We start from the raw sequence: 16305 nt of genomic DNA on the forward strand, positions 1-16305 counted from the left end.
TGGTATCTTCCAAGCACAAAATCCACAGCAGTTTCCATTGTGCACCTGGAATATGCTAGGTTGAATGTGTAGATGCTGGCTAATGGTGTAGCAAGTCCACAGAGTTTTGGGGACCATATTACTGTTTGAGGAAAGCAGGTATGGCAGACCATGGAATACATTCTTGCAAGTGCATCGACATTTATTGGGTCTGCGAGCCATCCCATTTGAGTCAAGACTGACTCCAAACTTCTGCGTCACCATAGTCACTGGCAGATGGGGCACGCCAATCCGAGGGCAGAACTCTTCCCAGCTGTACAGCTTTAGCTGGAGCTGGTCTCTATTTGACTGACTTCACAGAGTGAGCTCAGGTCTTTTTTCAAAACACTGAAGAAAATTACTCTTTACTCATTACTACACATATATGAATAGTCTTACAAAGCTCCAAGAGAGACACCAAGAATTCGGGAATTCTTAATGCTAAACCAAAGGAATATCTGTGTAGCACAACAGAATGAAAATTTTTAATACTGGTGTTAGAGAAATTGAGATTTTTTTATAGGCAAATTAATACATGGTAGCAAGCCTTTCATCTCAGTTGAGACTACTACTTAAGATTCCATCATTTTTCAATTTTATTATAATTCTGCATACTAATAGTAATTAGCAGAACAACATATATAAAATCTACACCTCTTTTTTAGGTTCTACCTATGTACGGAGAATTACGTACTGTAACATACCACTGAATTCACGATTAGAAATTGAATGCATTATTTCTCTTTTTTAAGCTAGCTATTTTTCTTGCTCAATTTTATATTCCAAACAAGTCACTTAGTCTGAATGCCTACAAAATCAGTATCCTATGTGCTTCTCTTGAATGCTGCATTATCACTGACCAGATTTTTTAAACTGGAAGCTCTCATTAATACTAATTGTGCCATGACTAAGGTATGTTGCTGCAGTCTTAGGAGTTACCTAGGAAGCAGGACTGCCTTTCATTCCTTTAAACCATGCAATTTTCAACTCTGGAGCATGCAAAGTATGAGAAAAAGAGACTCTACTTACTCTGTTATCAAATGCAGGAGTTGGTAAAAACCACCATTTGAGATAAGAATAAACCAGCTCCTGGTGACTGGTATCATCAGAGGCCATCCTCACAATGACAAGCAAAGGGACTAAAATGTGATCTCAAATGTGTGCTTTATGACATTCACTACTGTGAAAAAGTGAAGACCTCAATGCTAACATGAATGATGATTTCAACAATGGTTCTTTTGCTTCTAAATGCAAAGATAATTTTAATTCATAACTTTTTCTTCCTCATCCCCATTTTACTCCTGCATACTATACTTCTTACCAATGGAGAAAGCAGAGACTTAAGAGAAAAAACAGGGGTAAAAAGAAGATTCATTTAAGGATACCATGGAATGTTATATGGATAGGGCAATGCTACCTCTCTGTTGCTTATTGTTCTATGTGGCAGAAGGAAAACTCCATTCATAACTACTCTGTTGTTCAATGACCTTGAAAATACTTAAAGAACACTCTATCCTTCAGGAACACTTTTCTGTTTTGTATTAGGAAATGCAACAGAATTTTATATATGCATAAATATTCCATAAGTGTACTTTACATCTTTGTAAAGCAGACTGACAATGTAAAATAAATAAAGATGAATACAATACAGATTTGAAAGGCAAAATCTGTAGCTGCACCATGCATCTCATTTATCAGTTATTCATATCCGATATTGCATTGCATCATTCTCTACTTAAGGAGATTTACATTTAAGAGCCAGATCAGAAAGACCTTTACATCAGATCAGCATGTTCACTGCAAATTTATTTGACAGTGTGCCATCACAAAAAGCCTCAAAAGGTCTAAATAGGAAGTAGCCAACAGTTACCACAACAGATGAACACCGTGTGAAATATATTTGGAATCACTGATTCTCCATTTAATCGCTTATTGAAATATACGCTACATACTTCTTGCAGTCAAAGTAGCTTGCATTTGTTCTTTCAGATTTTCAGGTCTCTTTCTTTAAAAAAAAATCCCAAAACCCACAGAAACATAAATTGCATTTTGCAATGAGCTTTGACTGTTTGACTAAATGCAATTACAAACAGAATTATAAGCTACTGAAGAGAAGAGTAACCCCACATATCGGCAGTGCTTGTATCTGCATAGCACTCAGTTGCTTTTAGTTATGAACTCATGCTGTGAAGTAAATTGTCTGGGTTTTTTTCACTTATCATGACATTTTATTCACCTTTGAATGGGAAAAGTTCATTTCATTCTCCTGATGATTCCGGTCTGTATAAAAACCTGAAATATTTAAACCTAATTTTCCCTTTACACATCTCCTCACTTTCCAGTCTCTCTAATCCATCCATGTAATTTAGTTTAAGACATTTATTTACAATCCAACCTTTCCATCCACACGAGACTTTTACAGCAAAGATTAACCTGGATGGAGGCCAAGAATAGTAGAGAGACAGAATTAGAGGGCTGAATAACTTTCTTACATGCAGGTACACACACAAATTAATTTGGATAAGAAGTGGTCTTTTTCCTACCATTTAACAGTAATCTGTATTGTTTTTAAATTGCGTCCCTTCCTTTATTATTTTTTTTAATTGTATGATGTTGCAAATTGTGTCATGCCAATTTATCTCATGAATTTTTTAAAATTAAGGACTTTTTCTTAGTTTTATTTGTATTGTTAAATCTAACATCATTACAGCTTAATAACAAGTATTTGTGCAACTCCAGCATTCTTATGATTTTCAAGATGGTTTCAGTTGAGAAAACAATTTTTGAATCAAGCTAAATATCCAGTTTCATTTGAAAAAGAAAGCCAATGAGTTTAGGCTTAGCAATAGTATCATAAATATATTAACTGATATCAGAAATGACCTATGCAGGTTTTTAAACAATACTACCAATTATTGCCTACAGACAACAGACAATCATTGACAACAGACAATTTCTTAAATTAAACCATTAATTTAAGTTAATTTGACAATGTGACAACCAATGTGACATTTTAAGATTCTTCATATTGTGCATCATCTACCACATATTGGGTATAAAACAACAACAAATTTTGGGTTGTTTTTTTTTTTTTTCATCTATGTTTTCACTGGTCTTAAACTGCCCACCTAACAGTGCGCTAAATGGAAAACCAGATTCTAAAGCTGAATTCAAAACCCAGAAATGTTTTAGGCTTCATTTAACATACAAAAATCTCTGAGACTTCAGGTACTTCTAAATTCATGAAATACATACATGATATTCCATATATGCAGAAACGTTCCTCAGAAATAGCAAGTGTCATATTAGAACTCAATGTGATCACAACTCATGTCATAGGGAGCCAAATCTGACAGATATGCCAAGGAATTCAATGTCTCAAATATATACTAAAAATGTATCTTCCCACTGGAACAGGCTAATGAACATGTTTTTCCTTCTGCTTTAGCAGCTTGCACCAGACATTAATGAATTCTGTCTTGAAGATTTTCAACTATTAAAATAAATTTGAATGCCGACTTAGCCTACCAAAATATTTGCAATTTATTTCTGTTTGATCTACAAATAATAAAGATATACTCTACTTAATTGTTAAACTCATTAAGTAAGTTATTGAATTATATGGAGCTCATCTCTCTCAGGAATCCAACATCTTCCCAGTTTAATGGTGAAGTATTGTTACACTGGGAAAGTGTTTTAGTAATCAATGGGGTGCATACTTTTACGCTTCAGTACAAAAGAAGCAGGAAGTACAAAATTGACAACCTTAGATGTAGTACGTGAGAATTCTAACTGATCTACCTATTAGATTTCCTCCCCATGACAATAACAAGATACAGTAATTGCTACATTTTAGCATAAGAAAGAATATCTTTTTGCATAATGGTGTTTCTGAAATCTCAGTGGAAAACCATGCACTATAAACTTCTAAAGTCTTCTGAAAGAATGTCTGTTCATGTGATGTCTATCAAAAAGTCTTGTTTTAAGACAGAAACTAGAGTTCAGTAGTTTTACGCAAAAATATGAACTGCACAGAGCCAAAAAATCACCATTTCATTGCTTGGAACATCATATATATTATAAAAAGTAAAAGAGAACATGGAATGACCTTATTTTAAAGGCACCAAATACTTTTTTTACTACAGGGATTAGAATAGGATCTGCCTGCATGCTATCTCACTGGTATAGCCAATTCAAAAGAATAACATAGAGATATAACACTTCAAGTTTTAATTACCCCATCAACGCTGGCATGTATATAACTTCCTCTAAGGACACATGCAATAAAATGGCCTTAAGTGCCAGGCATACCACACAGCACAGCAGTTTAAAGACATATCTTGGGTAACAGAAAATCCTTTCTCTACTATAATGTGCCATAAAAAATGTTAAATGCATGTGTAAAAATAGTACAGATAGGATCTTGTTTAAAAACCTCCTAATTTCACAAACAAAGCACTAAATAGGGAATCCCCATTCACAGTGAGATTCAAAACTCAGGACAAAGCCCTGGGTACCCTAACAAAGCTTTGAAGCTGGCCCTGCTGCAACCCAGGAAGTTTGTAGCCAATGATCACAAGGTCTCTACCTTTCAAAATTATTGTATGATTTCATGAAGTACATGAAATGTACTGAACTTAGGTGGAAAAAAAATTAACTGAACCTGCTGAGATTTGCATGTGAAATTAGAAAGAATTACTTATTTCAGATTTGATCTCAAATTTCTCAAGAACCAGATATAAAACAATTTTGTTGAGAGCAAATAGTAGCAGTAGTGCTAAAGTTTAAGAAGTTCTCAATCACTAAACCATAAATATTAAATTAATTGAAATCTTCAATTTATTGTGTAAGACTAAGATGCTGTACAAATTTTCTTACTATTTCTTTCAAAAAATGCCTTTGACTCTTTCTATATGTTATGCTTATTTTGTAGATATGTAACATAATAGCACATGTAGTCCACCTCTCAACAGATCTCCTTCTCTCTTACAAAGAATAAAGATTTCAGCATTTCTTATGTTGTAATATTTTTATCCTTTCATTTTGCATTATAATTAAAGTTGTCAAAACACATTTAATATTTTACTGCTTTTTGTGCATAGCCTAATTATGTTACCACAAGATCTTGAAAATTGTCTCCTTCAAGAAAATATTCAATAAAGAAGTATAACAATAGGTTAGTAAAGCGTCTCTGGCGTGTTTTGACATTACTGTAGCATGAAATAGAGTTACGAGCAATTCATTCATTATTGAATCATATTATATTTGGTACATTATTTCATAAAGATTCTGACTTCTGTCATCTAAAGAAGAATATCAAATGTCAAAAGACAAAACATCCTTGTTCACTAAAATTCAAAACAAAAAAAAGATTCAAAAAAGCTGTATTTTTTTCTTCTACCCCACATTTTTGGAAATGTATATATAACTTTAGCTTAAATAATTTGTAGAAAGCCATTGTAGAAAATATTTTATGTTAATATCTCACAAAAGCTGAATTTTAAGTCCAGGCATAATTTGGTTAAAAGACTTGAAACTCAATAGAATATCTGCTGAAAAAACCCATGACTTAAGAGACAATAGTAAAGCCCAGATGTTTTGTTTTTTTTTTTCCTTTTTTTACAGAAAAAAATATATGTCACAGGACATTGTTTTTGAAGATCCAAAGTTAAGAAGAATGCAGGGTTTTCATGTTGAGTTGCTTCTCTGCACTACTGACAGGGTCATAACTATCTGGGACCCCCTAACTGTCCCTGCGCACGCACCTGTGCCAGGCTTCCAGCCCACAGACAGCACCCCCCCATTCCATGACTCTAAAGTGCAGCAATATAGAAGTTTGCAGCTAACTTGCAACAAAACAGTTTTCACACTCAGAGGAAAATCTAACAAGTGCAGAAAAATCTGGCTGCCATTTGCTCACTGATCTCTTGGTGAACTATGGTAGTGTTGATTATGACTTTTAAATCCCTAAATAGCCTGAAGTTGGTGTACCAGAATGATTGCTTCACTTTCCCAGCTCTTTCAATAGCTGCAATCAGCACAGGCTTTCAAATGAAATCTTCTTCATTATAAAAGACAAAGGAGAGGGAATAGAGAGACAGATATTCTTTACTGCAGCTCCAAGACTCTTGAATTTTCTCCTTAATTTGATCTGAAAACAGCTCAAACTAGTACAGCTTGAGACAAAAGCCACCTTGGGAGGGAGTCTTTGAAGAAACTGGCAATGTTCTTCCTAGATGAAGAGAACTGCAGGCTGTTTGAACAGATTTGCATATAATCCATTCCATACTGCTTAATTTTTCTGATTAAGCTAATTTTTATTTACTGGATGATTGATTACATAAGAATGCCTAACAACTCTGGCAAGCATCTATTGTATTTTTCATATAAATAGAAACAGAATTATATTCCTACTTTGTCCTGGGTTGAGAGACACAAGACTAACTTTTCTTCTAATACTGGGGAAAATTGCACTTTTAGAAGACTCTAGTGTCTCAATTTGTGAAAATATTTACTTTATAGCCAGCCAGGCTCTGTGGGATTCAAGGTTTTAGTGTTTTTGAGCCTTTCCAGGTGCAGGGACAAGGAGGAGCAAGGCCTGGGCATTTGACCCAGGCTAGCCAACAAGATTATTTCATACCATGAAAGTCACATTCAATATAAATTAGAAAAGTTTGCTGCGTAGCTCTCTCTCCGTTGATGGCAGTGGTCCAGACAACTCCTTGCCCTGGTGCCTGACCCCTGAGGCCTTCCCTTCCTCCTGAAGCCATTGCGCTCATGGTGTCCGCCATTTGCTGTCCCTGCTGGGAGTGCACAGCTTCCTGCTGATATAATTGGCTGAGTATAATTCTTGTATATCTTGTATCAGTATCGGGATTAATACTGGTTCGTTAGTATTATTGTTAATTATTTGGTCTTAGTCTATTAAATCTATTTATATTTCAACCCTTGTGTTTCTTTGTGTTCCCCGATTCCCCTTTCCGGGTGGGGAGGGGTCATATGGTGATAGAATAATTGTCTAAACGACAATATATTGTTATGGGTTTTCTTAAACCATAACATACTTGTAGGTTTTATACATAGTTATTGGGTCATAATTATAAGAAAATTAATTATTTGCTAGGGTTAGTAGCAATTCTTTCAACAACTTTTGGAACATCCATTAATCATTTATTAACACTTTCTTTATAAATGAAGTTCTGTGGCACATTTCCATGATGTTTGTCTCATTTAAAGATACAGTTTTCATTCATTTTATGAGTTTATGGCTGTACTCCGTTACTGGACGAAGGCAACCACACTATGCCTTCTGGTCATAGTAGAGAGGGACCAGAAGATCCAGTTTAGCATTGACAGTTTCCGTATTGGTAGGTTAACAGTCTTCCAGGTGCAACTATCTCCTTCATGTAGGTTTTTCTGCCTCTTTCCTTGTAATGATAGTCTTGGAATTTACACATTACCTACACTGCAGCACAAAAGGGCTGCAGTACTGTTTTATCACTCCTGAGCTAAATCAGTCTGATAAAAAAACATCCTGTAAAATTTCAGCATAGTTTATCACTGGCTGTTGGGAAAAAATCATGACTCATGCATTATGTATGCATCATTACTTGAGATGTGCAAGCAGTTAACTGTTCCTGTGTAAAAAGCATTTATATCTGAGTCTTAGCCATAAACCTGTCCCCAAAATGGGAAGAGATGAAAAAAGTGATTGTTTCCATTAAAGAATATTGACCAAGTTTGGAAATTGTGATGATCCAACCATAAATCCTAATACAGAATACTGACTGCATGTCGCCTAAATATTGTCCTCAGTCAGCTGAGAAGATGTTGAGGCATGGTAGGAGAGTGGTCCTTAGTTACTTAAGTAAAATGAGAAACCATCTCAAAAACATGTATTATTTCTAATCATTCAAAAAGACTTAAAATTAAACTAAAAGTCTCATAATGTATTAAAAAAAAAGCTTCTATAAAAATTATTTTAGGAACTGAAAGAGGATGTCTCAATATCATCCTACTACAACACTGTAAGTAGGCTAAAACATAAATGGAGAGAGGTTTAAACAGATGTTTTAGAATACTTGCTGAAGCCCTCTGAATGCTCAAGACACAAGCAAAGGCTGAATTTTTCAGAAAGATTCCAGTTACATTTAGCAATACTTTCATTAAAAAAGGACACTTGTTTTTTTGACTTCCCCATGTGGGAAGACTTTTTCTGCTCTGGGCTGCCCATCCTGTGTTTTGGTAACAAATTTTATTTTTCTGCTTTGGGCCTATAGTACCTCACAAAAAGAACAAGTTTTTAACTCATTAAAGAATATCTGCAAGAACTTACAATAAATGCAACCAGGTCTCTTTTCCCTATAAAATTACATAGTGTAGCATCAACAAGATTTACAAAACCAAGATGCCTCCTTCATAGTGAATATTTGAAATTCTGAAGTAGTTTTTGATTTCTAAAGTAGTTCAGAAAGAAATTCAGAGAAATACAGGACATACAATCTCAATCCTTATTTGCAGGGGTATACAAATAGAGATTTCAGAAACCAGCATTAATTAATTATGGATCTAGAATTAATTTTTAATATTGTCCACTGTCCTCTCAGTAAAGTTTACCTTCCCAGTATTTATCTATTTACTAAGTATATCAATTTGTAGACCAAGATGACTCTTCAGGTTATTTTCATATTTACTAGTTTTCTGCCACCACTTGGAATAGTCTTTGATAATACAAGCTATTAAGAGGTACCTTTTTTTCAACAAAACTTCTCAGTGTTACAGCTGGGGGACAATGAAATGAAGAGGAAAATACATGTTTGAAAGAAAGTAAATCCCCTGAAAAGTTCCAAGTGAGAAAGGAGTATAAACTGAAAAAAGTAAGGCAAATTGCACAACTGGAAGGCATGGGGAAATAACATGACAGCATGTAGGAACTAATTGTATATTCAATTTTAGTAGAGATGGCAGCAGAGATCCTAAATACTCATGACATACTTCATAGTGGTATGGTCTCCATATACACTGCAGGTATTTGTACCCGCCACTCTACTCTCTGTTTTTAGAATAAATTAGCATGCAATTCAAACAGGTACTGTACTAAAATAATTGCAAGAAGACCAATTCAAGTTATCACCAAAATGAACTCTATACAACAACTTAAAAATGTGTAATACTGAAAGAATGATTCAACATCAAAGTGTGAACTTTTGAAGAAGGCAACTCCAGTCAACTCTAATAACAAGAGTCTGTCAACTTACATATCTTTCCTGATGTAATCAACAAACCTTTTCACAAACTTCACGTTAACAGAAATAATAGGAAAAAAAGTTTTATGGAGACTAAGGTAAACAGGCTCTAATAAGGACATTTTCTTTTTCTGGCATTACATTTCAATTAAGCATCTCTGTGACTGCACTCTCTGGTCACTGAGTTTGTTCTCATTGGAGTACATTGCACCCTACTACAGAGACTGGTCACCTCAGGTTTTAGTATTTCTTATACTGTCATTCTCATCAGAGAAATTCATTGCCAATTCAGGGAAGAAAGTAGGTATGAGAAAAAATTCTCGAAATTGGTGACGTAAGTTGGTTCAACATAACATGAAAATGAGGGAAGAGGTACACTAACGTCCATTAATGTGTATGTTCTACAAGCAGAGGAAATACATTCTCTTATTCAGATGTTGTACTGAAAGAAATACAAGCTACGCTGTACCAAAGTAAATATTACTATGGCTTACAGTATTACATTTATACACACAGTTATCGTGTATGGTTAAGAAAAACAAAAGATAAAAAGTCATTATATGTTTCACTGAATATATGTTAATTACATATTCATTATAAGTTTCTTTGAAATAATTCTGTAATTTGGAACCTACTCGGCTTAGCGCAGAATTTTTGTGTATGGGTTATAGGAGGTGAAAGAGATAGCACACATTAGATCATTTGCTACATTTTTTTCTCCCATCACTGTGCTGATAGTTGCAAAACAATTCAGCTCCTGCTGTATAAATCAGAAGACTGTTTGGGCTGCTTTAACTTGCACTATGTTAAAAAATACCAAAGGATAAACATGGATGCAAAGGATTACTGATCTGTTGAATGTATTATTACTCTGTATAAACTCCTCACCTCATCAGGCACTTAAAGATTTCCTGTCTGTCTTTGGAGGCTTACACTTTTTTTTTGCCTTTAAAGAAGTGCAAAGAAGGCATAGATCTGGCAAGGAACTGGCCCCATTTATAGCATCTTCATAATATAATAGGTAGATAATAGATATAATATCTAGCAAATGTATTTAATGTTTGTTGAACAGATTTACAGATATGTTTTTAAACAGACATCATGAATATTAACATAATGTAGAAAGTTTATTAACTAGCTCAAAATCAGTAATTAATGCCCAGAATTAAATATCACATAATACCTTTTTAAGTTAACTGCATATGAAATGCACATTCTCAAAGTAACCCCTCTACAACTTCTGTCTCTTTGAAATTTTTAGCTTCAAAAATATTTTTCATATCTACTTGACTGGACAGTGAAAAATGCAAAATAATTGTAAATTTATTCACCAAACTTTTTTAAACCAAAAAGTCACAACTGGCTTTTATAAGATTAAAGTTGAGATTTCTAATTGGTGTAAAGGTGTCTGACTTCATTAATATTAACTGAAGATGGAGCTACCAGACTAAGACTAATGGAGAAACAAAGAATGAGTTAACATATATTGCCTTCTTTTCCTTTGACATTCTTATCAGTTAAAATACTTCCATTTATTTTTCACATACTTACTTTGAACTCCATGGGAGCGAACTATTTTCCAGGTTTCTGAGGCTACCTCTTTTACATCCACTTGGTAATGATGAATGGGAACACCTCCATGTGAATCTGGCTTATTGAATGAAACTTTAGCAGTGGTTTGTGACAACTCTAAAACTCGTACTCCATAAGGACTTGATGGCACATCTGGAAAAATACAACAGCAATTTAATAATCAGTAGCAACTAACAGTTGATAATCCATCCTGAAAAGTCTCCTTAGTATTTTGAAGGGAGAAAACATAAATATTTAATGTGATGTAATAATGTTTGCATTAGGCAAACAACTTAAGCTTTTTACTATAGAGCTAGAAGAAAACCATATTTATTTTCTTGTATACTAAAGTTATGCAAAAACATTTTCCATTTCTGCCTTTCTTTTATAATATATTTTAATAGCTAATTTCATCATAGGCAAATGTAAGAGATTAGTTTGTTTACTATATAATTATGTAAAGGAGAATAAAAATCTTTAAATCAAATTTAACAAGAGGAACAGTTATGGCTAAATAGACCATTCAGAGTCTGAATTCTTCTAAATGAGATTATGAAAAAAGCTGCAGAAATAATTTGGCTGCCTTTATGAAACTGAAATACAGCTGAAAACATGAATCCATTTTTTCTTTTTTTTGAAAGACTGAATTTCAAGCTACTAGCAAGGAATATTAATGGAAGGTTTCTATTTTCAGTTTATAAACCAATTTGCAGAACAGGTTGAAAGAAACATTTTCTCTGAAATCAAAAGCAAATGCATATCTTTCAAAGTACAAAAGAACTGTGAAAATAAAGCAGGTGCCTGTCCGTGTTGAGGTATGGAGATGTGAAACAAAAGCAAAAAATTAACATTGGGGTCAATACCTTTTTAAAAATAGAAATATTATGTCACTTTTACAATATATGACCAAAGTAACACAAAGAAAACAGTAGACTGAAAGTGTTATAATTACAAAAATTGTATTCAAAATAATAAGAAGAATTTTACTTTTGTGGATAGAAGACCAAGGATTTGAAAAACCATTAAAAATTTCTCTTCTGATGCATGTGACAATTATTTGCATATCTGCTTACAGATATGCAGATTGTTTTTGTCATCACGATATGGAAGATATTCTTATAAGGACATGTAAGAATTGGAGCCAAAGCCTGTCATTTGGTTAGTTGGTACTGAACCATGTACCTAAAATGTAGTCGTTATTCAAGAGCTGTCAGACAGTTGGGAATAAAAAGAGAATCAATCTGAGCTTCACCTGTATGATACTTGAATGAAAATGAGTCAAAAATTGCTAGAACATAATAAAGAATGGGTTTAAGGACACATTAAGTCACAAATTCTCAGGAAAAGGATACCTGCCAAAGCTACTCTGAAGGGGCTGATGTGTATAACCTTTAAATAATCAGGCACCTAAATTGTCCCAGAAAAATATTCTATCAGTTGTCAGAGTTGAGTGTCTTAATGCTAATATCATACTTCTCTGAATTCTTACAGTTAACATATCTGAATATAGGTCTCCTGAAACCTTCAATGTTTGCTTCTCATTTGGTTAAAAGGAACATAGATTTATTTACATTTATGTACCATTTTAACATCTTTTACTTGAAGATGCAACTAAATGAACCCATGAAGTTAAAGATTTGAGCAGAATGCAAATCTCAGCTTGAGGGATTCAAACCCTCAACTCTTTTCTTATTCCAGGAAACATTCATTCCTATGGGATGTTGCAAGAAATTTTCACCCTACTTACAGAAGCTGCATTACCAAATGTACACAGTACGCTATGCATCCAGCAGTGCACAAACTCACAGTTTGTTTTTTTTCTAAATTGATCAAAAAATTGGTTTTTTTTAGAAAAAAGAGACTATGTTAAAAAAACCAGACAGATCTTTTTTTATTATCACACGGAAGAAGAATTAATTACATGACTTACTTGCTAATAAGCACTGATACCAAAATCAGAGCAGGATAAGGATTAGAACCAGCTTGTGACCCCTCTCCTCCAGGTTCTCATTACAACTGAGAGCAATATTTTTTCCCAACTAGTGACAGTACCTAAAGCACCATTCTGTGTACAGATTCTTCCTTTACCTACCTCAAACAACTGTTCTGAGAGGGGTGGGAAAAATACAACATAAGAATGCCAGCAAAGCAATCCAGGGTGTTTAAAGTAAAGCAGTATGGCACTGTATGAGTGATGCGGATACCAATTACCTGGGAAGACTAATATAGTTCTGCAGTACTGAAGATGAATGATCTTCGCATTTAATTGCAAGCTAAAAGCTGCTGTGGGTATCCACAGTACCACAAATAGTTCCTAAAAACTTTTATTTTTTTTCTGTAGTTAAAAGAGATCAAAATGAAACAACACATTTTGTTTAAGGTTGAATGAATATTTAATTTCACTCAGACTATTTTTATGTTAGTATTTGTATGCTCTTTTTATAGGGCAATTCACTGTTACTTCAGTTTGGATCAAAACAATTATTTAGTAAATGGTATGAAACAAAAATATGTTATTTACATATCCCCTCTGTTCTTGACTTTCAGAACATTAAGAAGGTCTCTTTTCCTTGTGTGTTCATGTCTGCACAAGACTAACTACAATAAACATGACATAGGGAAGAAGACATCCTTAAGGAAGAATCTTATTTTCTCTACTGCAAATTCAAGTATAATTTCTGCCAAATGAAGCTATGATTTCATTTGGTAGTAAGTATAAAATAAAGCTCCTGTGAAAGCCCAGTAAAATATTTTGCGTAACTACCTCAATGCAGTATGTTTAAAACACATTAAAGTATGAGATACATCCACGATACTATTTTAAACATGCATCCCACAATCCAAGCAACCCACACGTGTAGAGAACTTTTATGCAGTTTCCAGAGTTGAACTGTATCAGTTCTTCAGAAAAGAGTGAATAACCTGAGGAAAATACATCAGGAGACACATTCTAGTCAAAATCAGAAGCAAATATTAGCAGTTTCATTTAAGATATAATAAAATACTTGCTATCTCTTTCAGACTAGGCAAATCTAGAACTTTTTTCCCAAACAAGATCATTAGCAGCATAATGAATGGAAACTAATTCTGTAGTTCTCTAATGAGTATGAATTTGATCATGCAAGGTAAACAGACTTCTGGTCCTGATCTAGCCAAACACTCTAGAGTTTGAGCTGTCCTGTGTTGGCTGAAATTATCTGAAACACTGCTGTGATTTTTGTGGTAGCATTGTAAGGCTTTTGGCTTAGTGTTTAGCAAGAGTGAAGGATAATTTGCAGTTGTGTACAATGAAGTCTGCATCTGGAAGGATAAAATTCTGGATCCTTCTTGTTCTTTTTCCATCTAAAACCAACTAACCGAATTAGAGGAGTTAGCTATGGGCAGTGATTTCTCTTTCATATACTGTTAGAGATTTAAGTCGAAGGACTTTATAGTAGAAAAAGTATAGGATTTTTTTTCTATGATCGAAAGATCACTTAGTGATAGCACAGATTTTGGTATGCTTTCTTAGAAGTTACCATAAAATCATAGAATAGTTTCAGTTGGAAGGGACCTTTAAAGGTACAAGGGAGTCCAGCTCCCCTGCAATGAGCAGAGACATCTTCAACTAGATCAGGTTGCTCAGAGCCTCATCCAACCTAAACTTGAACATTTCCAGGGATGAGGCAACTACCACCTCTCTGGGCAACCTCTTCCAGTGTTTCACCACACTCATGATAAAAAATTTTTCCTTATATCTAGTCGGCATCTACCCTCTTTTACTTTAACATCACTACCCCTTGTTTTATCATTACAGGCCCTACTAAAAGTCTGTCCCATCTTTCTTATAAGCCCCCTTTAAGTATTGGAAGGCTGCAATAAGGTCTCCCCAGAGCCTTCTCTTCTCCAGGCTGAACAACTCCGACTCTCTCAGCCTTTTTTCCCAGAAGAAGTGTTTAAGCCCTCTGATCATTTTCATGGGCCTCCTCCTGACGTGCCCAAATAAGTCCAAGACTTTCCTGAACTGAGGGTTATAGAGCTGGATGTACTCCAGGGGGAGGGGAGAAGAGGGGAGGAGAGGAGAGGAAAGAAATGGAAGAGATTGAAAGACTTGGTCAGCGCTTAGTCAGCCTCTGAGTCGCAACAGGCTTTTGCATTTCACAGCACTGGCAAGTTATGAACATCCCTGTGCCCTGAATCACGGGCAGAAAGCTGAGCAATGTGCAAATGCTGAGTGGTGCTCCTGGGGAAGGAGGAAGAGGAAGAGGAAGAGGAAGAGGAAGAGGAAGAGGAAGAGGAAGAGGAAGAGGAAGAGGAAGAGGAAGAGGAAGAGGAAGAGGAAGAGGAAGAGGAAGAGGAAGAGGAAGAGGAAGAGGAAGAGGAAGAGGAAGAGGAAGAGGAAGAGGAAGAGGAAGAGGAAGAGGAAGAGGAAGAGGAAGAGGAAGAGGAAGAGGAAGAGGAAGAGGAAGAGGAAGAGGAAGAGGAAGAGGAAGAGGAGATCCGAGTGGCAGAATCACCTCCCTCAAGCTGCTGGCAACACTTCTTTTGATACAGCCCAGGATACAGTTGATCTTCTGGGCTGCAAGTGCACATTGTCGGCTCATGTGTAGCTTTTCATTCACTAGTACCCCCAAATCCTTCTCAGCAGGGCTACCCTCAATCACTTCATCTTCCTGCCTGTATTCATATCGCAGATTGCTCCAATCCAGGTTCAGGACCTTGCCCTTGGCCCTGTTGAACCTTATGAGGTTCACATGGGCCTGCTTCTTGAGATTGTCCAAGTCCCTCTGGATGGCAGCCAATCCCTCAGGTGCATCAACCACAGCACTCAATTTGGTGTTTTCTGCAAATTTGCTGAGGGTGCAATCGATCCCACTGTCTATGTCAACAAGGGAGTCCAGCTCCCCTGCAATGAGCAGAGACATCTTCAACTAGATCAGGTTGCTCAGAGCCTCATCCAACCTAAACTTGAACATTTCCAGGGATGAGGCAATTGCCCTTGGCCCTGTTGAACCTTATGAGGTTCACATGGGCCTGCTTCTTGAGATTGTCCAAGTCCCTCTGGATGGCAGCCAATCCCTCAGGTGCATCAACCACAGCACTCAATTTGGTGTCTTCTGCAAATTTGCTGAGGGTGCAATTGATAAAAAATTTTTCCTTATATCTAGTCGGCATCTACCCTCTTTTACTTTAACATCACTACCCCTTGTTTTATCATTACAGGCCCTACTAAAAGTCTGTCCCATCTTTCTTATAAGCCCCCTTTAAGTATTGGAAGGCTGCAATAAGGTCTCCCCAGAGCCTTCTCTTCTCCAGGCTGAACAACTCCGACTCTCTCAGCCTTTTTTCCCAGAAGAAGTGTTTAAGCCCTCTGATCATTTTCATGGGCCTCCTCCTGACGTGCCCAAATAAGTCCAAGACTTTCCTGAACTGAGGGTTATAGAGCTGGATGTACTCCAGGGGGAGGGGAGAAGAGGGGAGGAGAGGAGAG

General features: G+C 35.7%; 1 protein-coding gene across 2 annotated transcripts in view; it reads right to left on the reverse strand.

The window, feature by feature from the left end:
• The window catches only part of NCAM2 (neural cell adhesion molecule 2), a 302812-nt gene that overhangs the window by 58661 nt on the left and 227846 nt on the right, over window positions 1–16305 (reverse strand). For both annotated transcript variants that reach the window (XM_014938236.1, XM_014938237.1), the window contains exon 12: window positions 10815–10988. In XM_014938236.1, coding sequence (XP_014793722.1) covers window positions 10815–10988 — 174 coding nt within the window. The remainder of the gene's footprint in view (window positions 1–10814; window positions 10989–16305) is intronic.

Source organism: Calidris pugnax, unplaced genomic scaffold, assembly GCF_001431845.1.
Source record: "Calidris pugnax isolate Ruff unplaced genomic scaffold, ASM143184v1 scaffold25, whole genome shotgun sequence".
Lineage (NCBI taxonomy): Eukaryota > Metazoa > Chordata > Aves > Charadriiformes > Scolopacidae > Calidris > Calidris pugnax.